The sequence below is a fragment of the Chionomys nivalis genome, chromosome 1, assembly GCF_950005125.1.
Source record: "Chionomys nivalis chromosome 1, mChiNiv1.1, whole genome shotgun sequence".
Classification (NCBI taxonomy): Eukaryota; Metazoa; Chordata; class Mammalia; order Rodentia; family Cricetidae; genus Chionomys; species Chionomys nivalis.
Window position 1 is genome coordinate 119,988,370 of NC_080086.1, and position 24,338 is coordinate 120,012,707.

Sequence of the window (24,338 nt, forward strand, 5' to 3'; positions counted from 1 at the left end):
TGCTTATTACTTAAGTCTTTTTGGTCAAGGGTGGCATGAGTGGTGCTATAAGTCTTATTGCCCAGTGATGCCAAAGCCGTTATAGTTGGTGTGGGTATGATCTGTGATCTCAGGAAATGACACTTGCTCACTGACACAGTTCTCACGTGTCCCTGTTGTCAAGCGACACAAACTGCATTATGTAAGTGTAAAGGCTCTGTATTATTTACTTTTGAATAGCAGAAGATGACCTTGAGAAAGTAACACCCACTTGTAGACTAAACAAAGTTCTTCAGTCATCTTTCTCTCATCCTAAGAAGGGTCTAGCTGGGCCAAACTGTTACACAGACAGAACGTGCAGAGGCCTTTGCATTCAGTGGTTTCCCATTTTCATAAGAGCCTTGAGTTGAATGTTTCTCTGGCCAACTAAACCTTGGCTCCACAGCCCTGTTCTGAGAGTGACATCTGGCACTGGGCTGATCTAACTGAGTCTGAGGTTTGCTCTTTACAGAATGTGCTTTCTAGGCAGCTTCTGTGGCTCTGCCATGACCACATGCTGCTGCTGTTTTTTCTGCCTTCCAACTCCACATGTGACACTAAGGTGTTCTGACACCTGCCATTTGGAACCTTTACTTGCTGAGAAATGTCAGGATTTTCAGATAAGATGAAGACAGATATAACTGATCCTTCTCCCCTGCCTGAAGGAGGCTGAGGGCATTTGTCTGTGAATGAATTGCTGAGTGGGGCAGTTCCCTTATTTTGGGGAGAGATTATAGAACATTTGTGCCCAAGATTTCAGTGTGTTTATGTGTTCTTATTCTCTCTTAGAGCTCTTTGGTATGACAGTAAGATGCTGTTTGGATAAGGAAATGCTCTAATAATCTTTTCTGGATTTCATTAGCTAAATGGTAAGAGTTCAGACAGGAGTTCCCTTCCTTACTCCCTGTGCATATCAGAAGCCCCAGTGGGAAGCTGCAGCTTTGGGAGCTGGGTTACCGCTGAGGTCTGATTACACATATGTACCTGACGCCCTTCATATCTGCAGTTGCAGGAACAAGAGCTCCTGTTCCAGATCTCCTCCCGTCTCTTAGCATGTTAGGACCACAGAATAGTTTGTTGAGTTAAGGCAGGAAAAGTGATAACTTAGTCAGGTTGTTTCTCAGAGTTACTGATGTTTAACTGATTGAAGAGAGGAATTGAACGCTGGCATCAAAGTGAGAGTCTGGAGGACTGTTGGGGCTGTTACTTTTGATAGTAGTAGCAGCAGCAGCAATAGTAGTTTATTCTTACCTTGCAAATGTAGGAGTGCATTATAATATCTATATGCAGGTGAGTAAGCTATTTCCTAAGTTACATTTACCTTGACTCTCAAGTCTAACTTAATCACAGTCTAACTCAGAGTAATTTGGGAAAGACACTCCTATGACTTTAGTCTTTCAATAATAATAAAAAAAAACTGTAAAAAGTTGAGAAGTGCTCTAAACACTGTGTTATTGGGATCCAGAGCACGGGTAATACTAAAATGTGGCAAACTATTGCCCTTTGGAAATCTGCCTCTCAAGTGACTTTGAGTGGCACAGTGGGAAAGGGAAAATGAGTATTGGTCAACAGGCCTGTTCACTATAGCGCAATGATGGATGGAATATAAAACCCATTGGTAGCAACCAGAAAGGAGGTGAAATAGCATGAGGACAAAAGATTCATATGTTAATAAAATCCATGAAGTAGAACATACAGATTTGAAAATATTTTACAGTGGAAGCCTTGTAATAAAACCTTCAGTAATAAAACCTTGCTCTGTTCTAGGATTTATATGAAGAAATCTTTGTAAATCTTCTTTCTTCATCTTTTAATTGGATCTTTTCTAGTGTAATAGCTTCTGTAGAATCCAGAATATGTGTCTTAGGTAATAGCTAAGCATTTACAGTGTCTTCATCTTAGGATTTACATTTTTGGTATAAATAAATGATCAATGAGTGAACATTATTTTGGGTTTCACCTTGAGGGTTAAAAAAAAATCTCTATCTTAATATGGCTCCTACTTGAATCAAGTACATCTTAAAACATTTTGTATATTTGCAAGTTAGGGTTGTAGACAAGACTGAACTCTGGTTGTTATTGTTTCCTCTTGATTTAAAGTCCAACAAACTTTCAATAAAGAATTGTTGGCATGTAAATTATTTCTTTAAAGGCCCCAAAGTGAAGAAAAGCAATTTAATTAAACAACAATCACACATAACCCACCATAAGGTTAACCAAATATACCCTTTAGAAAATAAGTTATTTGTAATCTCTATGTTGTGTATTGTCTTTCTTCCTAGTAATCTACAGAGTAGATAGAAGCACACCTTAACTAAGCATAGTGTCAGCCATGGGACTGACCAGTTATTGGCTTAGAAATCCATAGTTTTCATTGTCAGCATTGTCTTCAAAGTTTAAAATACTCGCTGAAGGTGAATTTATCATGTAGTGAGTTAAAACCAGTTGCAGGTTTGATCCTCTTCTTCCTAAAAAGGTTCATTAAGATGATAGCTGTAATAATATCATTGTTAGCTTTAGCTGTAAACTTCACATGCCCAGGAAGGGGGATTCAGCTGAAGAATTGCCTACATCCTATTGGTCTGTGGGTACATTGTCTCAATTGCTAGTTGACGTGGGATGGATCAGTGCACTGTGGGCAGTTTCATCCCTAGGCAGGTGGGCTTGGGCTGTGTAAGAAAAATAACTGAACAAACTAGAGGCAGCACACCTCTCAATGGTGTTCCTCCTTAGTTTCTTCATGCTCCTGCCTCCAGGTTCCTCCCTTGGCTTCCCGCAATGATGGGCTACAGTCTCCAAGCTAAAATAAACCCTTTCCTCCCCAAGTTGATTTTGGCTTTGTTAAGACAAAATGGAAATGATACTGTAAATAATGTGTTTGCATGGTGCATGCATGCTTGTGACTACAGAAGAGCATGAACTTTCACATTTTCCAAGGACTGGGGCTTTCTTTTGCATTTTTAAAACTGTAGAATAATATTTGTCAAAGTGTAGTCCCAGACTTCATCAAACTTAAAAACTTAAAAAACTTTTTTAAAAAAGTAATACTTGGTTTAAATAATTGAAAATTGTATATCTGTTAAATGACATGTATTAAGAATAGTTCTAGAACATTTGAAAAGGACTAATTTTAGCAAGCAAACCAATTCAAAATGAACAACAAATTTTCCCAGTAGTCCTGGGAATGAACCCAAGGCCTTGTGCTCAGACAAGTTCTCTGCCACTCAGCTGCATCCCAGCTCTCTTTTCACTTTTTATTCAGATACATACAAAGCCTCTCTAAGCTGCCAGGCTTGCCTTGTGCACACTGTGTTACCAGCCTTTAACTTGTGATCCTCCTGTTCAGCCTCACAAGTAGTTGGGATTACAGATTTGCTGTGCTAATCTGTGTGTTTTACTGAAGAAGAAAGAAAAGGTTAATAATACTATTTTGTAGCCAACAGAGTAGTTTTAGTTTAAAAAAATCCCAAACAAAACAAACCAACAAATAAATAAATGAATGAATGAATGAATGAATAAATAAATAAATAAATAAATAAATAAAACAAGTATTACCAGGGGTATGAACAAAGTGGAGTCCTTCATACACCTGGGTAGGTGACTTCTTGAAAAGCCAACTGAAGCTTACAGCCCAATATTTCTACTCTTGAGAAATATATTCAAGACAATTTGCTACTCAAGAATATGAAAGTATTTGTGGTGGCAGTATTTATAAAACCAAAAAAGCAGGACCAGTCAACCTCAGAATGGATAAAAAAAAAAAATACTCCTGTCAATGAAACAGTATTTATCAGTAAGAGGAGGCACTAGAACATGTAAATTGAAGACCAAGTATTATATGCTTCCACTAATATGAAGTTTGCAAAAAGGAAGCATGTAGAGAGGGTATACTGATAGGTACCGGGGCTGCCAAATGAGAAATGAACCCACACATAACTACAGAGGAATTGTCTGAGATAGAAGCATTCTGATGGGCAAGTTTTATGAAATGGAAATTATACTTCCATGTGATGGATTAATTGATGAATGCCACCCATATTCTCTGGCATTTGAACACTTGGTCCTCAGTTGGTGGCACTGTTTGCCAGGGGTGGGGGGTTTAGGAGGCGTGGCTTTGCTGGAGGAAGTAGATCAGTAAAGGTGGACTTTGATTCCCACTGTGCTCTCTCTGCATTCTGCTGTGGTTTAAGATGTGAGTCTCCAGCTTCATGCTCCTAGCGCTGCTCCTCCATTTGGCCATAATGAACTCTTCTGAAGCCATAAACCCAAGGAAGCTTTTTCTTGTGTAAGTTGCCTTGGTTGTGGTATCTTATCACAGGATTAGAAAACTATTATGTTTAATAAAGCCTTAAAATGAAAAATGTGTTCCTAGGACCGGTAGCACCAGCATGGCCAACGAACTTGTTAGCAGTACAGAGGGTGGGGCCCAGCCATTTGTGTTTAAGCAGATCTTCCAGCTGATTCTGATGCAGGCTGAAGTTTGAGAATTGCTACTCTAGAATCAAGAGAAGCTCATTGGAGATATGCTCAGAGTGTTGTCTAGTTTCTGTGCGTTCAGCCTACCCTGTTCTATAACTGCGAGAAAGGTTTAAATTAAGGGCTGTTCTAGTAGAGTTAAAGGAAATTACAGGGCAATGTGAGTAAAAATAAACTTCTTTCATGTTCTTGATATGTTCCCCCAAGAAGCTTTATGGTTGTAATGTTTGTGTACCACATGTTAGTAAATTCCTGTCCTCTTTTAGGCTCGCCTTTGTTAACGAACATAATATAAACAGGTTCATTTGCCATAACAACAGTGGAAGTTTAGATCCTTGAAAGGAATTATTTCTCCTAAATATTTACACAGTGTAATGTAGCCTAGCTAGAAGTGTGCAGTGATCCTGGAAATGTGAAGATCTTGCTATTGATAAAGAAAAGTGGAGCAGCTGGTGGGCTGGGCCTCCATTCTCTCTTTCCTTCAGTCTGAGGCTGTTTCAAAACTCCACTTTCAAAGAAGTTTGCTCTGCAGTAGATCTTACACGTGGCATGTGCTATGGGGGCTCTTTGCAGCATTGGCTGGGGAACCAGAAGGAATTCTGATGGTGGAGGCTGCCCCACAGGGCCTAGAGATCCAACCTGGATGCTCTTGGAGGGCAGTAGGTTGGATTTGTACTTGCAGTATTGCTTATCTTGGGGCTTCACAGTGTTCACCTGTGACCTCGCTAACCTTTTGTGGGGAGGTAGAAATGTAAGATAGGGTAAAACAGCTTTAAAAGAGGGGAGCAAAGGAGATGTGGGAGCCAGAGCATGGAAATAGTAAACTCAGGTCACTTGTCTGTGAAATCATGATTGTGAACACTTCCAGTTAGGAAAGTGTTAAAGAGTGTGGCACAACCATTGTTACCTCTAAAAACTTCATTAACTGCAAGTGAAAGATCGGGGTTATTATTTATTGCAAACTCTTTTTTTCTATCTCCCACTATATCTCTCTTTTAAAGTGCCCCCCTTCATGTGTTTTATTTTTCAGACATAGCTTCAGTTATGGCCCAGGCTGCCTCATCCTCATTCTTGATTGTCCACCTCAGCGTCCCCAGTGCTGCGCTTGCCGCATGAGTGTACACTCACCCTCTGACTGTGTCTCTCCCAGTTGTTCGTTTAGGGGTTGCTTTTTTTGTTTTAGTCAGAGCCTTAACTCCATAGCATTAGGTTATTGAGCTCTTATTTGAGTGATAGAGTATTATGTTCTCTCTGCTTGTCTAAGATTATGATTTTTTAAAAAATCTGGATACTCAATAAAGAACATTTTGGAATAAGTTTCATTGAGAATGACTATAGCAGTCTGATCTCATATGCTTATTAGTAGACAAATTCCCACTGATGTTATAAATGGTAGGTTGACAGGATCTAGAGTCACCTTGCATGGTAGCCTCTGGCATGCCTGTGAGGGATTATTTTATCAGGGGTAGCCTGTGGCATGCCTGTAAAAAGATTATTTTACCAAGGGTAGACTCTGCCTCGATGGATTATCTATGAGGGTTTCTCTTAATTGGGTTAATTGATATGGGAAAACCACACCTAACAATGGGTAGCACCATTCCCTGGACTCGGTCCGGGACTCCATAGAAGCTAGCAGGGAATGTGTAGCCTTCCTTCTCTGGCTCCAGACTGCTGCTACAATGCAACTGACTACTTAAGCTGCCTCTAGTTCCTGCTGCCAGAATTTGCTCCTTCCTGAGGGGCTGCATCCCCAAGCCGAGAACCAAAACAAACTCTTTAACTGCTTTTGATGGGGTGTTTTGTCACAATAACAAGCAAATTAGCCAAGGCATATATTTAAGATTAAAAAATAGAATGAATGAAGCAGACTTCCCTTCATTAAAAAAATTGTCATTCTCAGTGAACATTCAGAGTCATCTCTGTAAATTAAAATCCAATCAGAATAAGAAAATGCGGCTAATCTTTATTAAGAGTAGGTATAAATTGAGTGCATATGAATTTACTGTTTCAGAGTTAACTGTAAATCAAGAGGTCAGCATAATTTGGATGTGGGGAGGACTTTCACAGAAGTCAAGAACATTTCAATGATAGAGTTAGAACAATCTCAAGCCTTCAGAGCTTCCTGCCCTCTGAGTTTTTGTATGGTGTCCATGATGACCCTGGAGCTATGTAGTTCTGCTACAGTTTCTCCAGAGATAACTAAGCTGCTTTTCCTGTCCCACATTCAGCAGGGCCTTTGCTTAGCCTTATAGCTGGTCCTGTGACTTGCTGAGTGGTGCCATGTACTTCTGTATAGCAATTTTATGTTGGTATATCATACAAATGGGGGTTGGGTGAAATATTTTTGAAAATGAAAGATGATGATGAAGGTATTGGAAAAAGAATTGTCATACTTATTGTGGACGGTACACATAAGAAACAAGCACTTTGTGTTTCTGCCGTCCATCTGCAACTGCTGGTACCTCAGAGGAGGATCTCAACTTAGCAATAGGGACAAGCTCTCCACCTCCTTAGTCTTTCAGTTCTGGTGGTTTGCTCCCCAAATGGCATTTGGTCTCAGTCTTTGACCCACGAATAGCAGTAGGTGTTTAAAACACTTTGTGAGGTGTCGGTGCGGTTGCTTCTGTGAACAGAAACAGGCTGTACAGGAGAGTCAGTCTTTATGTGAATGCAGGGTTTTTGTTTGATTCTTTTAAAAAATAGATTTTATTTTTATTCATGTGTGTTGGTGTAGTGTCCATACCATGCAAAGGTGCCTGTAAGCCAGAAGAGGATATCAGATTCCCTGGAGCATTGTGAGCTGTCTGATGTAGGCATTGCGAACTGACCTCTTCTACCTGCTGAACCGTTTCTCTGAGCCCTATAGAGACAGTCTCATGAGGCTTAGACGGCTCTGGTTCACCATGGTAGCAAGGCTAAAGCTTCAGCTCCTGTGCCTCTTGTACCCACCTCCCAAGTGTTGGAATGACAGGCTTGAGCACACACAGTACCTAGCTTTTCTGATTTATTCTATTTTAGTGGATGTTTTGTTTGTGAATAGTGGGAGAAGATTGATTGCTAGTGCTCCGAGGAACTCAAACTCCACATTCAAGTTCTGCTTGGTAGTTGTTAAATTAATTGTGATCTGCCTTCCTTAGGCTTTTCTTGCCTAGAAAGTATGCTTTTCATTCACTGTGCAGTGAGACACTGCAGGAGAATAAGGCAGAGCTCAGTTGTGTTGAAATTGCTCTGTAGGCAATTGATAGGCTATCCATCTGGGAGCACATGGAGTCTCGTGGCTGGTAGACTCTAAATCCACCCCGACTTACTATGGGCCTCTGTGTGGTAACTGTACCATTGCTAATGCTGGTTGGTCTCAGGAAAATGTCATTGTTTGAAATACTGCTAAAGACTTGGGTAATTGAAGAGATGGTCCTGGCTTGTCTACCACCAGATGGTGCTAGTGTTACACACCTAAAGACGAAGGCAGCCGTGCCATGCTGTTGAAATGTGCCGATAAAGTGTGGAGATAAGATGTATTTTCTTTCCTTTTCTACCCTTGCTGCTTTCTTCATGCACATGTCTTCCTGGTGTGCTTCTGAATGGATACTCGTTTTTAATATTGTAAGAGTGAGATCATGAAGGATAAGATGTGATGGAAACTTAGGGCTGTATAATTTGTCCTTGCTGTTAAAGTCTTCTTCATGCATTTGCTTCCCATCTGGCCTGTGTGTAAAACTGACAACATGAGTTTTCTGCTCAGTTACCTTCCTTTTATGCAACCATTAAAATACCATGTTTACGATAATATAAAGGTGATATTCAGAGGTTATTACCAACAAAATATTGTCTTTCCAGATTTAAGCTGAAGTAGAATATTTTAAAACCTGGCAGTTTTTTAAAATAGTATCCATAATAGCAGATTTCCGTATCACTTAGAAATTGTACTTAAATTTTAAGCCTTTTTTTAAAAAAATTACATATTAAATATTACTGGGCTATTGCAGAAAATAAAAGAAATAATTTCTGTTTAGGTACTACTCACATAGTACATGAAGCTTTTTCTTTTTGTTTATACATATACTTAAAAGCTCAATTTTGTTATGGCCATACAGTTTTTTTTGTTAGTTTTTCATTTAATAATTTATCATGAATATTTTACATGAAGTCTAATCTTTTAGACAATAATTTTGATTGACAACTTAATTTGCCATTCATTGAACCCTTTAAATGATAAGCATTTTGATTTTAATTTAGTTTTGGTTGCTCTTAGACTATGAACAGTGCTGTTTAATTTTTTTGTGTTTCTTAATCTGTTTCATATAAATTCTGAAATTATTGCTAAGTCCAGAAGAAAGGATAGTTTTTATAACTTTAGCTCAAGTTTTTATCGCCAAGCTTTATAGTTAAATGTCCTTACCAGCGTTTAAGGTTTTCTCCTATTATCTTCCTGATCATAAACAGATTGCCTGTGTTTGTTTGTTTGTTTGGGGTTTGAGAGAGAATCTCCCTACATAGCCTAGACTGACTTGTGGTCTTCCTGCCTTAGCCTCCCCTGTGCTGAAGTTATAGGTGTGTACTACCATGCCCAACTAAGTTGCCTTTGTGCTAAAAATGACAAAATAGTGATCTAGAGCTCTCCGAAATGGTAAGTTCCACTAAGTAAAGGGGTTTAAAGGAGCTTGGCTGTATTCTTTAAGCATCAAGTCCTGGAGCCCTTCTGTTTGTGCAGCTTGAGTTTGGGGTTTATTACCTGTTTTTAGAATAGAAGCCACCATCCATTCATACTCCATAGTAGACTACTTCATGGCCAGAGCAAGGAATCAATTTGTTGTTAGTATTTTTTTAGGGATAATAATAAAATAAATAGAATAGAATTAAGATAAAATAAAAACTAACAGAGTGAAGTTGGACCAGGTAGACAAACAGCGGGAAAAAAGCCCAAGAGAAGGCACAAAATCAGAGACCTCATGTTTCCTAGGACTGAGATTCATGGACGCATTTAGTTTCTCTATGAATGCTTCCAGTCTCGGAAGAACTGCATTTAGAAAAATTGTTTTGAAGACTTGAGTGAAATGCTAGCTTTTCAGCATGGCAGAGGTATGATACAAAAAGAAGGAACCACAGTCTTAGGACCAATTAGAAACACAGCACTCTATTAACGGAGTGATCATGCCCTGGGTGAAGTTTTTTTTTTTTTAATCTCAGTAACTACATTTTTAATTTAAGCAAATTATTTTTGAATTAAATTCTTCCACTAACATAAGAAAGCAAGTGATTTATTTTAAACATCAGAGGAAGCAGCAAAGCTATTTTCATATTTGGAAAATGGGGAAAAAGGAAGAAATTCATGCCGAGGCTTCGTGTAGCCTCTCTAATGAATGTGAAAACTGTTAGTAACTCCAGGAAAAACTAACAACCCAAGCTTTTCTTATGAAGATCTCACTTTTTCATCTTGGGTCTGTAAAGAAGAAAGCAAAAGGCACCACATTCTCTTATGATCTGAGTCACTAAGACAAGTGCTCTCAAGATTTTATCAAAACAGTCCGTCATGTTAGAGCCGAGAGGCTTCAATTCTGAAACTGAAGTAACTCTTTAAGAAAAGAATCAGCGGCTGATTTATGATCTATTTTATATAAACACCGTCATTGAATTTTACTAGAGGAATCAAAAAATACAGTATTAAAACTTAGAGTTTTGGGAGAAGTTTTTTAGTGAATTGAACGTAATTGTTTCTATATTGTAGATGTCTGACTTTTTAGGTTGTGAAGGTATGGCTTGATTTTTTTAAAAACATTAAAAGACACAGAATACCCCAAAATAGTGTTTAGGTAAAATATTTAATTCTATTTAATTGTAGACAATCATCATAATAGCATGCAGTTCTGGGGAAATGTAACTCCACGTTGGCTTCTTAAATATTCTTTTGTGTATTACAAGCTCAAGATGTCAAATGTCTCCATTTAGGTGCTTGTCTTAGCTGTATATTTCAATGGATCTTCACTGTGAGATTCTTAAAGTGTTAGTTCATGTGCAACTTTCTCTCCTAAAATACTCCACATAGTAAGTTTCCGTTACTCCTGTTGATTTTATGGTCAAATATATAAACTAATCAAATTGCTATGATTTTAATACTGGTTTATGCTGGAGAGAAACTTACTTTTTAAATAAAATTCTCAGTACATACTTACACATGATATTTTCTTCATATTTCTGAATTTGACAGACCATTGGGATAATTCCCTATAGTTGACTGGGAGACGGAATTAAACAGGATGTCTGATAAACCTGACACGCGTTCTGTTGTTGAGTGTGTGCCCTTGAACTTGAAACAGGAATGAAACAGCGGGAGAGGGAAATTATAGCTTTTGTTCTCAGCAAATTCTCTTGGAAAAATTATCACCACTCTGATTTGTTTTGATCTTAGACACATACACATCTTAGGTGTGTATATGTTTTATATTGGAATAATCAGTGTTGAGGTTTCTGTTTGTCTAGATTATTTAGCTTCATGATCCATAATTAGTACTTGACTGTTTATTGGGCCCATTCAGTAAGTATGACACATGAAAATTTCTACATTTTTGTATTGATTTAATATTTATGTTAATCGAAAATCTTTGGGTGCAGTGTGTCACATCTGTTTTGTATTCCTCTGTTTAAAAGAAGTGGCAGTGTGGAATTTGGAGGAATATTTATTATCTGAGTACTTTTCTTTGCAACTGTTTCCCCTCAGTTTGTTGAGAATTATAACCTTCAAGAGACAGTGAATCATTTGGTAAATTCTCAGGTACCGTACTACTAAAGGCCACAGTTAATTAAAATTTTAATTTACCATTTAAGTTCCCTTCACTTAAATAGTTATAACTTTGGAAATTTCTGGAAATGATATAAAGTACATTTGTAGAAAGATTTTTTAAAAATATTTTCTTTTAATAATGGGTTGAGGCTGCAGCCCATCAATAGTTAAAATTTTTTAGAAAGGACTTCATTAGGATGGTTTGGTTTGTGTTGAAGTGGTGCCTTCCATAGCTGGTCCCTGAGTGGTGTCCTCTTGTGGTAGTTTTACCCATTTTTCTAAGGCACAGTATGCATAAACACAAGCATTTCAAATGTAACTTTAACTAAACTACTGCTCACTGTGTGGTCATTCAGTTACGAACGGCTATAATGAACGTGACGTCCCTCCTAATGTGTGTGACATTAGCTTCATCTTTCTGGGCCACACCAAGATCCTTCTATTCATGGGGCTTACATCTCTAAGTTTTATTTATTATTATTGTGAGAACATGCAGGCACGTGTGCCTTGGCTCACTAGTGGCGGTCAGAGTCCGTTTTTCAGGGGCCACTTCTCTCCTTTTTCTCTGTGAGTTCTGGCAGTTGAGTTTGTCGAACTCAGTTTGGTCATCAAGCTTGGTGACAAACGCTTTTATCTGCCGACCTACTTCACCAGCCTGTGTTTTCTTCACTTCATTTTATTTAATGTTGCATTTTATCTTTAATCAGTGTGCAGTAGAAGATGAGGATAATCTAGATCTTATGTTGGAGAGAAAGCACAATTTTCTCTTAGGTTAAACTTGCTCAAGCTAAGGAATTTCATTGATCTTGGACATGGTTTAAGTTCTAAAGAAAACAAACTCAGTTTTTGTTTGGTGAAGATGTAGCATACCTAGATGAAGCTATGAGTTCTTAGGGACCTGTTGTTAAGACAGTGGATCTTAGCAGAGGCTCTGACAGAGCTGGACTCTCATGTCAGTGAGAGTAGTATAGTCCTTTAGCAGTTACTCAGCTGTGGGGGTCCAGAGCTCAGCCTTGGGGACCAGGCAGGGTAGGATATAGACCCAGCATGGTTGCTCAGTTGCTCCTCAGCAGTGACCTTGAGCACGTTGCCTACCTATAAATAGGACCTGACTCACTAAGCTTATTTCTGTGGAGGCCTTGGTTTTGTGCTTCAGAAAACGTTTGCTCTGCTACCTCTTACGCTATCCTTGTGGTGGTTTTCCTAAGGAACGAACATCAGCCATGATTTCCAACAGCAGTGCTTCTGTTTCCCGTCTTCAGACTCTCAAGAACAGTGGTTCTCAGCTTACCTGATTCCTGCGGCCCTTAATACAGTTCCTCATGTTGTGCTGACCCTCAACCAGAAAATCACTTCATTGCTACTTCATAACTGTAATTTTGTTACCGTTATGAATCATAATGTAAATCTCTTGATATGTAGGATGTCAGGAACTCTTAGCCCTAAAGGGGTCAAGACCCACAGGTTGAGAACTGCTGCTCTAGAATAATCTCAAGTGTTAGTGACTTACAGCTGTCACATTTCAATCTAGAGTTTTCCCTTTGATTTCTCGGTGTTTGGTTAATAGCAAAGGGCAATATCAACATTATCAAAGTTTGTCTCAGGTGGCTGAAGTGGAATTTGAGGAACCCAGAACAAGAGAGGTCGCTAGAAGAAGAATAAAAACACTGACATTATTCTCTCTGAATCCTCACATGTGGGTGGTCATGTGATACAGCTGAGGGTCTATTGGGTGCTGAAAAGTAAATAGTGTTTCTTTGCTTCTATGTCATAAATGAGAACTCCAATTTAAAATGTTTGGTCAACCACTGTACCAATGGTGTTTGCGAGGTTGTTCTCATTGTAGTGTATGAAATTTGGAGCCACAGAAGACAGGAGGAGGGTGGTTTGTGTGGTGCATTGAGTGAGGAAATGATGAGCTGATGCCTGAGTGCCTGCCCAAAGTGAAAGCTTCAGGTTTGCTCAAAGGATGGTTCTGAACCTCCTGAAAGGATGGTGGCCCATCTGATCTTTCTCTTTCATGTATGTTAACTAGAACCAGGTAATAACAATAGTGTTATGGCAGTGGCCTCTGCTGTGTGCCCACCCATGCACATAACTGCCATACCTATGATTGTATACTTCCCAAGATGCTTAGGGCGATTGATTCCAGTGGAATTCATAAATGTCAGTCAAGAGTGCTTCTTAAATACAGGCGCGGTAAGCCTGTTTTTGCTCTACCGAAAGGCAGATAAGCATATCTCAGTGCTACTTATATGGTGGAATAGTTGATTTTGTAGTTTTTGTTTAGCTCTGCAGAGAGCACCTTGCCTTGGTATTTTCTTGTAATGCCTAGTTTCATTCACTTACTCTCTTTGACCAGGTGGAAAATAATGTTCCCACTTTCTGTTTCCTCAGTATCGTCAGTGAAGCAGGGGCCTCCATCTACAGTGTCAGCCCAGAAGCCAACAAAGAGATGCCGGGGCTGGACCCCAACCTGAGGAGTGCAGGTGAGTAGGCATGCTCCATGACACGGTGTGGAATTGTGATAGTCTGCATTTGCCTGTGTGACAACTAAATACTTTACATAAAAGCAACGCCACATCTATAAGACTTGGCACATTCATGTGCATTAAACTAATACTAGGAATTATGAAAAACATGAGGAATATTGCTCTTACGTTTTAAATACCTTGCAGCACTCTAGAATTAATGAAAATTTAACACAAAAGTCTTATTAAAATGAGGTGCTAGAGTTCAATAACCAAGAAAATGTAATTATTATTAAATAATCGCTATCACATTTTCTTGGCAGTAAGTAGCAGAAATATAAAAACATGCAGTTCCAATGTAAACATACATAAACTTTGTTTTACTGCTAAATGCTTGGCAACTGAATCTTCTCTCTTGGTCTCTGATTGAGCCTGTCATGGTAATGCATTACTTCAAAAAGCATGCCTTTCTTTTATTTGTACTTGGTTGCTTTGATGTCTATCATGTAGAATAATTAAAATTTTGTAATTCAAAATTAAAATACTTTGAGACATCTAGGGAAAGTAATTGGTATAGATAAAATTTTAGAGTAATTTTCTGTGTAATAGGGAATAACTATGTTACTTTCTTAAAAATTGATGTTTTAATTTTTGTCCTAAAATATTTTCACTGACTTTTAGTTTTTTAACTCTTTATCTGGGAATATTTTTGCTTTGATCCAAAGCTTAATTTTTTTTTTTTTTAATCTGAAAGACCCTGTTGTTTCTTTTAGATAACTGTTGAAAGACACAGTTTCCTGGGTAAACTATCTTCTCAAGTCTTGCTTCTTCTGTGATGGCTTCCCTATCACAGCAGCTCAACCTCCTTCCCATGTCTCACATGGAGCTTGCCTTGGAACAGTTCTGTGGGTGACTGTGGTAGGAGTGGGAATAGCCATCAGTGTGGAAGCTGTAGTTCTTATCTCTCTTACTCAGGGTGCAGGAGACATCACACCTGATTCTTCACCAAGATCCTTCCCACTTTACAGAAGAAAAAAATTAAGACTTTAGCCGGCATACATTTTGTGAGTGTGCTTGTAATATTTGTATGTAGAATGTCTGAATAGTTTTAAAAAGAAAGTAGAAGAACTCTCCAAGTTGGCTTTATCTTCCAACAGAGTATTGGAAAGAATACCTTTGCCATAATTTCTGGGAGGAAATAGCTCCCTGGGCCTCCCCACTTCTCAAGAAACTGATGTTTCTTCCTAACTACTGAGCTATGCAGGTGCACAGGTGCGCTAGAATTACAGGTGAAAACCAGATTACAGTGTCCAATAATGCCTTCTGAAGAGAGAATATTAGAAAAAGATGACCCTCTCTCTGCCTGCTTCTATGACTCTGTTGTGAGAGTGTAACCAGCTGTGTCTTCAGTCTGTAACTCACTGCAGATACTCCTTCCTTCTAGCTCAGCTTGCATCTATGCGGAAAGTGATGGGATTTATTCCAACCCAAAGCATTTTATCAAGACACTTAAGTCTTCAAAGTATGTCCTTTAAGAAAATAGTCTAAGAAGCTTAGAGACTCCAGTCTTGGTTCCTAGGGCCCACTTCCTTTTCATGCCTTATTTTTGCCCAACATCTTGCTGTTTCCTGGTAATTTGCACCCAGGATGATTTCATTTCAGACCTCTAACCACTTTTATACTTTAGATGTAGTTTCTGACCAGATTAAGATGATTGAAGTTTAGTCCCTATCATGGCACTGTTGATAGATGGTTGAACCTTACCTAGAGAATTGGGGCCTAGTCCTGGATGTTTGAACCCTAAAGCTATCACCTTCAGAATGGACAGACCGCTTTTCCTAAGAGCGCATTCATAAGAGGCCACACTGTTCTCTACCCCTTCAGCATGTGGTTTTTCTCTTTATTCCATGCCATAATCCATTCAGTTTCTACCAGAACCCAAATTAGATGAGGCCAATCAATCTTAGCCTTTCTAACTCTACAACTGTGAATTGAATTTGAATGAGCTTTTTTTTTAATTAGTGACCCAATGTCAGGAATTTTGTTATAGCAACTGAAAGCAGATTTATATAAACCCTCCATAAATTTGCTGTGTTAGAATATAACAGAATTATAACAATTTTAAAAGTATTAAAATGTATCTGAAATAACCATCATAATGACATCCTTATCAGCGTATTGAAAACAGTTGTTCTTGTATTAAATGTTTATATCCCCCACAGTAAAGCAAATGAGAAGGATTAACATTCAGTTGATAGAACTAGTAGATTTCTGAGTTAACACTGGAGAGTGAATATTGCCTTCTTTCTTTCCCTTATTTCTGAAATTCTTTTTTAAAAAAAATGATAGAAACATGAACAGATAAAAACAAGGGCCAGAAAGAATGAGATGAGAGGGACGCAAGTTTTGAAACCTGAAACCAGATGAGATATAAGTGAGTGAGCCAGCTCCAACCATGTTGAATCTTAAGACAGCAGATAGCATACTAGAACACACACAGGCAGCTAACCAGAAGATTGTGGCACACCTACTGACTCAGGAGTGTTGTGGGCACCTTTGGAAGTATATTAGGGAGGGTGAAGTGTGGTCCAAAGGAAGATTGAAAGTCTGTTTAAAAAGTGATGAGAACAGTTTAAACAGAAGTCCTACATGATTTGACAGTTGTGCTCCTTGGTATGTACTCAAACATGGAAAAGAAGAACTCAAGCCATTACTTAAACACCAGTGCTCTGTACCACCTGTCACAGTACCCGAAAGCTGGGAACAATCAAATGTCCACCAGCGAGGACTATGTAAAGGAAATGCATTGTTTCCACACAACCATAGAAAGGGTGAAGTACTGAGACATGCCATGCCATGAGTGGAACCTGAAAACATAAAGCTAAGTTGCAAAGAACCGGGGGTGGGAGCCGATGCAGAGGCCATAAAGAGATGCAGCTTCCTGGATTGCTCCCCTTGGCTTGCTCGGTCTGCTTTCTTATAGAACCCAGGATCACCTCCCTCGGGTGGCACCATCTCCAGTGAACTGGACCTTCTCATGTCAGTCATTAATCCGGAAAAATGCCCTACAGTCCACTCTACTGGAGGCATTGTGTTAAGTTGACAAAAAACTAACTAGGATACTTTCTAATGAGAAGGAAGGTGATAAAATGAGATGACTGTTTGACTTTAAAAACAAACACTTGTCTCATTAGGGTTTCTATTGCTTTGATGAGACACCATGACCACAGCAACTCTTAAAAAGGAAAACATTTCATTGAGGCTGGCCCACAGTTCAGAAATTTAGTCTATTATCATCATGGAGGAAAGCATGGTAGCACACAGGCACACTTGGTGCTGGCGAGGGAGCTGAGAGTTCTACATCTAGATCAGCAGGCAGCAGGAAGTAAGAGACACTGGGCCTGGCTTGGGCTTCTGAAACCCCAAAGCCCACCCCCATTAACACACTTCCTCTAACAAGGCCACAGCTACTCCAACAAGCCACACTTCCCAATAGTGCCAATCTCTATTAACTTATGGGAGCCATTTTCATTCAAACCACCTCAACACTTCTGTTTAATATTATTAGATAATAAGACAAAGTTTAAAGACTGTTTACTAATTCAGTGACTCTTTAAATACATTGTTTCATCTTGTGGTAACTCCCAACATAATTTTTGTTGCTGTTTCATAACTGTAATTTTGCTACTGTTATGAATCATAATGTAAATATCTGATATGAAGCTCCTGTGAAAAGGTCTTTGAACCCACAAAGGGGTTGTGACCCACAGGTTGAGACACACTACTCTAGTGCTTAACTTCATGTCACAGTATCCCTTACTATCATCATTTATATCTTTTTATTGAATTTATAATAGTACTTCCCAATATTTTAAGTTTTCTCAGGCCTGTATTCATAAGAATTAGAGTAAGTGTCTTTCCCTTCTAAGAGTGTCTTACAAATTAGATTAGATATAAAATTTTGTGAATGTTTGGTAAAAGCTGTTAACAAAGTAGTTGAATAAAAATCATGATGTAGCCGGGCGGTGGTGGCGCACGCCTTTAATCCCAGCACTTGGGAGGCAGAGACGGGGGATCTTTGTGAGTTCGAGGCCAGCCTGGTCTACAAGAGCTAGTTCCAGGCCAGGCTCCGCAGCTACAGAGAAACCCTGTCCCGAAAAACAAAAAAAAAAACAAAAAAAACAAAAAAAACAAAAACAAAAAAAAAATCATGATGTAGATGAAAGAATGTTTGAAGTTAATTTTTGTATAAATTCTTTCCATACAATATATTTTGATCATTTTTTTCCATCCCCCAATTCTTACAAAATCCTCTCCACCCTACCTACCTGGCTTCATGTTCTTTCTCTCTCTTTAAAAAAACAAAACAAACACAAACAAAAACACAAAAGTTGTTTCCAAAACTGGAAATCAAAATAAGCAAAAGGTTTAAAAATGCTCAAAGCAAAATGATATTTAAAAAAAGTCTACAAAGTAATGTTTGTTTTATTTTGACTAACTACTCCTGGGCTTGGGGGCCTGCAGTAAGTATACCAAGTCAGATTCCTTTGGAAAAAAACTGACTTTTCCTTTGACAGTGGGCATCAAATGAAGATAGCCTCTTGGTTAGAGGTCCATGTGCACTCCACCCCCTCTCAATGCTGGGCCCAATCTGGCTTAGACCTGTGCAAGTCTTGTGAGTGTTGGCACAATCTTTGTGAGTTTGTATGTATATCAGACCTGTTGTGTCTGGAAGATACTGTTTAAACTGTTTACTTGGAATAATTCATTATCTCTGGCCTCTTAAAGTCTTTCTGCTTTCTCTTCCACGTAGATTTCTGAGCCTTAAGTGGAGGGCTTTGATGAAGACATCCTATTTTGGACTAAGTGCTCCAAAGTCTCTCATTCTCTGTACATTGTCCAGTTGTGGGTCTTCATGTTAGTGCCCATCTACTGCAAGAAGGAGCTTCTCTGATGAGAGTTGAGGAAGACACTGATCTATGGACATAGCAGTATATCATTAGGGGTCATTTCATTGCCATATTCTTTTAGCAGAATAACAGTAGTAGGTTTTCCCCCAAGGCCCATGACCTACCTAGTTTCAGGTTCTTGGCTACAGGTATCGGTTCCATCTCATGGAGTGGGCTTTCAATTGAATCATAGAGTAGTTGGTTACTCCTATAACACTTGTGCCACTGTCACACCAGTGCATCTTGTAGTCACATCACTGTGTTAGACAGTAGTGTTTGTAACTGAGAGATATTGATTATTACCTTTCTAGTAGCATGCAGGGTACCCTCCAGTACCATTAACACTAGTCAGTAGGAGGAGGCAAGCTTTTAGTTAGACACCAGCTGGACTTCCCCATGTTAGATGACATAGGCAAGTGTTGTTTTCAGCAATAGGGCCTTACCATGGGGTTGTGGAAAGTAACCAACAGCATGGGCAATACCTGTGATGTTTGGAGGTTTTCATGGGACCCGTTTGGCGAATGATTCAACAAGATGTAACCCTTTCCTGGCCCCAGAGATTATACTTGGTGGCAAAATAGGTCTTGTTAGCACATTAACTCCCCTATTATCTGGTAACTCCATTTAGATTGCTTCCTTATATGTATGTATTTTAGGACGCTTCTATAGCAGTAGGCTTCTGTACTTCAGGTTTCTTGGTGATGAATTGTGATGGTGTGGAAAGGGGTGTGGTTAAGTGGGTAGATTCCAGAGCAGACTCAGTATACCCTACAGCCATATTTAAATCATCCAAATGTATTTACTAACCAGCATAGCATGGTTGCCTTTTAATATTCTAACATCCATTTATTATTAACATCCAATCTACTTTTAATAAGAATATTAGCTGTGTCATATTGGTAGCAATGTAAGATTATTTGAAGCAAATATCCCCATACTCTTTAAAGCAAGAAGCACCCTACTACCTAAGCTTTATTTAAAGAATGAAGAGATAATTGTATGAGAATAGGAGCAAAATGTTCTGTTTATTTTTCTTAATCTGTAGTCCTTTCTGTATGTGTCTTGAAAATGCCTGGGGTCTTAGCCAGGTGTGGTGGCTCATATCTACAATCTCAGCATTTAGGAGGCTGAGGCAGGAGGATTATCATGGCATATAGTAAGTTCCAGGCCAGCCAAGGCCACAGAAGTAGACCTTGACTCAAAAATAATAAATAATGCCTGTAGTCCTGCTGATATAATTAGGTCTGAAATACTGCATTCATTTCTTTTTGCATAGGAAAAAGAGAGAACTCTGAAACTTAATTAAATTGGAGGTGGGCACTAGAGGGATGGGTTAAGTATTTGTATCATAAGGACGTAATCTAAGTAATGATCTGAGTACTGCTTTTTACATTAAGTCATACTTGTTTTCTGATTCTGTTTTTTTCTTTTTCAGTTTCCATAGCAAGGCGTGTTCAAGATCCATTAGCCGAGCTAGTGAAAATTGAGCCGAAGCACATTGGAGTCGGAATGTACCAGGTAAAGCAATGTGGATCATTTAATTTTTGAAATTTGGCAATACAAAGAGTATGCTTAAACCTGGCATTATATTTAACCATTACTGGAAGTAGATTTTCATTTTCAAAAGTTAGACAGTTGATAGGAAGGTAATAAAAGTTTCAACTCTCAGGGAAAGAGACTACTTTCCTTTTTTTTTTCTTAATTATTTTGATCAGATTTAAAAATTGTCCATAACCAGATTTAAAGACTTTAAAAGCGTTAAGCCAGGCATGGTGGTCTTTTTAACTCTGTTCTAAAAATGGAGGTACTGTGGATCATTGGGCTGTGTGGCTCCTCTTTGTTTAAACCAGAATGAACTCTTGCTTGTTTCTGGTCTCCCAGGAGAAACCTCTGGTATTTACTGTGACCTTTTCTGCATTTATTTCAATTTGGTCATTATTAGTTTTCGGTTTTGACCCAGAACAGTCTAAAGTCTTGCTCCAATAGTTGTTGCTCCAATGACATCGTCATTGTGGTTTTTGTAGATACTGTATTTTCAAGTCTTGAGGTTGTATGTATGCACTGAATGATTGAGGACAGCAGTAAACCCTGGCAAGTTGGATCCTTGGTGACATAAGAATCATATAGAGAACTTATGGTACATGGAGTCCAGAAGACTCGTGTCAAAACTATTTTCCTTTTTGTTGAAATTCTTTCCTACACTATTCCTATGATATGCACTTAAACTCCCATCTACTCAGGAGGATGAGGCAGGAAGAGAGTCCTTGCGTTTATAAGTTCAAGCCCAGCCTGGCCAGTGTGAAAGACTAAGTAGTCCTTGTTGTTTGGTTTGGTTTTTTGATACAGAGTCTTACTGTAGCCTAGGATGGCCTGCAAGTCCATAAGTAGTCTAGGATGGTCTCAAAGTCATGGCAATCCTCCTACCTCAGTTTCTTAAGTGGTGGAAATACGGCAATCCTCCTGGCAAGAAAGTACTTCTTAGATCTGAGATACAGTATTTTCCACCCTAGTTTTCATGGAATTTAAGCGGTGCTGCATTGTACTTCTTTTCTAGAGAAGTATTATGTTAAGTCATGGCATCTGTGACTACCAGAGATGGAAGAAACTCTAGAAATCATTCAGTTCTACCCCATTACTTAACACTATAACACAACTAACATGCTGTGCCCCAGAATCAAACAGTGGCAGAATTTGGATTAACATGTCACGTGGATTATGATTCAACTGAGAGTATTAACATTTTATGATAGCTGGTGGTAGAGCTAACTATACTTTTTTAATACTTATTGTTGACTGAGTTGAGAGATGTCTTTGAGATTAGTTATACACTGGGATGTGTGTGGGGGTACATTTCCACAGAGGGTTAATAAGGGGGGGGAAAGTGTGTTCTTTTTGTGGGTGACACTACCTTGTAGACTAGAGAACAGAGGAATGAACAGAGAAAAGAAGGAGGCCAGACAGTGCAGGCATGCTTCTCCCTGCTTCCTGGCCACCTGGAGGTAGGCTGCACTGCCTCACTATTCTTTCCCTGTCATGATGTACTGAAATTTCGGAAACATTGAGCCAAATGAATCTCTTTCCTTAAATAGTTTTGCTCAGGTATTATTCACAGTAATAAAAGTCTAACAAAAGATGTTTAACTGGGCTTGTTTGTTTGGGGACGATAGTCATTAAGGGATCACTAGGAATACCTGGTATCTAAAGAGTACCACCTCATGTTTTTGTAACATAAGCAGATGAAGTTTTGGAACACCTCAAGGTCAGAGAAAAGAGAAAAGTTTCAGATTTGTGGAACCCAGGAAGCCTACCAAGTTTTTGACATTAAGGCTATCTTTAAGTCATTAGTAGTAGAGGACTGACCTCCAGGTTGGAATTCAGACGTAGTCTTTAGTTTCAGAGAACCTTGAATTTATTCCAACAGCACTGAGAAATCACAGGCAAATTTTAATCAAGGTAATGGTATGATTTGTTCAGTCTGGTGAGAACGAACGAGACAAGGAAAAGCAGGACAACTAATTAAAGTAGCTGATAACTGGCCCATGTGAGTGATGGTGCTCGGACAACACTGGTGGTAGTTAATGTAGAAAGGAGTGTTTCGTGGGGGCTATATGGTAAGTATGGGAAGAGATATTGTTAAGGATTTGCTCAAAGAGGTGTACTGTCACATGTTTTATGCCTTGGTACAGAAACTTTATGGATAAAGATCATTAGTTCTACCTTGAACATGTTGGTTTGAGATACCTAGGAGATATTCAAGTTGAGTCTACTTGTCTAAGACTAAGGGAAGTAGCCATGCTAATTCAGGGTGCACATAGTTGAACAGATAATGAAAGCTAGACCGACTCACTGAGTTCTTTAACTGCACTATCACCCCAGTGTGTTGACACCCTACATTCAAGGAGATGGCAGAAAAGACATATGCATGTGAGTCTGTACCCAGGGAAATGCATATTTCTGTGAATAGCTGCAAAAATAAGGAGTCCCATCAGTGGGTGGAACTCAGGAATTTCTAAAAGATATTAAGCATGAATAATAGTGTATTTAATATAATAATAATAATAATAATAATAATAATAATAATAATAATAATAATAAATAGAAAAGGCCTGGTGGACCTATAGCCCAAAACACACACAAGTCATTAGTTAACACAAAAGCTTGAAGCCAGATGATATATTAGGGAAATTATTTACCATAAATTTATATGTATTGTATGATATTTACGTATTTTATTGTTAAGAATTTAGATTATTTCCTTGTTGGTTTGTAAGCATTTATGTGTTGGTTTATTTGAAACATTTACAGAAAATATATAAAGAGCCTGTCCATGGCATGTTGTCATTAAAAAAAGTTCAGGCTTTTGAGCCACATAAACTTGCAAGTGCCTATTACCCCAGATACTTGGATAATTAATAATAGTTCAATACTTCCCTAAGTACCACACCAAGACCTTGTCTCAACTACAACAGCAACAAAACTCACTAAGAGAAATCACTCTTGATGTGATGTTTTCAAGTTACACAGCGTTGGTAGTGCAGCAGTAAACTGGTTTCAGAATGCAGCTGTGAGCTTCTGTGGAAGAAGACAGTACCTGGCAGGCTGGATGGGATGAGAGATTTTCAGATTTTCTATATTGAATATGTATTTTATTTTAATTAATATGTATTTTGCTTTAAAATACATATTTATTTCTATATCTCAGCATATGGACCATGTAATGTTAATTCTTCATACTGTGTAAATCAATAAATCATAGTAGGACTGACTTTCTTTTTCATTTGGGTTCACTTTGTGATTTTAATGTAAATTTTATCCTGACTTAAATAAAACACAAGAACGGCCAGATAAACATGGCTGACTGAGAAAATGAAAGGTGTTCACAGAAAGTTAGATGAAATAGCAGAAACTCCAGTGGTATTTCAATGGAAATTGAAATGCTTTTGGTTTAATGGCAGCTAAAATCCTTGCGGCAGTGCTCCAGTTCTTGTCTGAGAAAATGAGGAGAGTTGATTTTAAAAACACATGCCTGTCATTATTTCTGGAGAGCAAGACAGCCAGTGTGGTCGAATGACAGCATATCCTTGATTGACCCCTAAAGACTTTGCTGGAAAGTGGCTTGGTGTGACTCCCAAGAAAACACTCCCGGGCGAGAGCAGGATGACGCAGGGCTGCCTGGGTTGGGCTGTGTGGGATGTGGGGAATGATGGCTTAACTTGGCCTTGTCATACCCCGAGTTTAAGTTTAAATAAGTTCCATTTACTGGTTCTTTTTTCTTCTTGGGACTATGTTCTTGCACTTTTCCCACTCATTAGCACCTGCATTTGGTAAAGTGTATGTCTGGTGAAATAGCAAGGACTCAGAACAGCCCTCTGTCCTCTGTTTACCTCTCTATTAGATCATTGGTGCTGTTATAGAATGTTATAGAACAAAGCATCCTTGTTCCTCACTCCTGAGAATAGCGAAGATCACAGTAAAAGGAAAATCACCTAGCCATGGCGCTGCAAGTCTTTCTAGTAGCACCTCACAGATAGCAATTTGCATTTCTCCTTTCCTCTGTGGCATCAATTGTGGCTAAAAACAAACAGGTAAATCAAAACAAAACAGGGCAGCTCTTCATGAAGAACATACTCGACACTTCCAGTTTAA

General features: G+C 38.7%; 1 protein-coding gene across 2 annotated transcripts in view; it reads left to right on the top strand.

The window, feature by feature from the left end:
• The window catches only part of Srbd1 (S1 RNA binding domain 1), a 192,939-nt gene that overhangs the window by 94,496 nt on the left and 74,105 nt on the right, over nucleotides 1–24,338 (top strand). For both annotated transcript variants that reach the window (XM_057791003.1, XM_057791011.1), the window contains exons 15-16: nucleotides 13,670–13,761; nucleotides 20,128–20,210. In XM_057791003.1, the coding sequence (XP_057646986.1) occupies nucleotides 13,670–13,761; nucleotides 20,128–20,210 (175 nt within the window). The remainder of the gene's footprint in view (nucleotides 1–13,669; nucleotides 13,762–20,127; nucleotides 20,211–24,338) is intronic.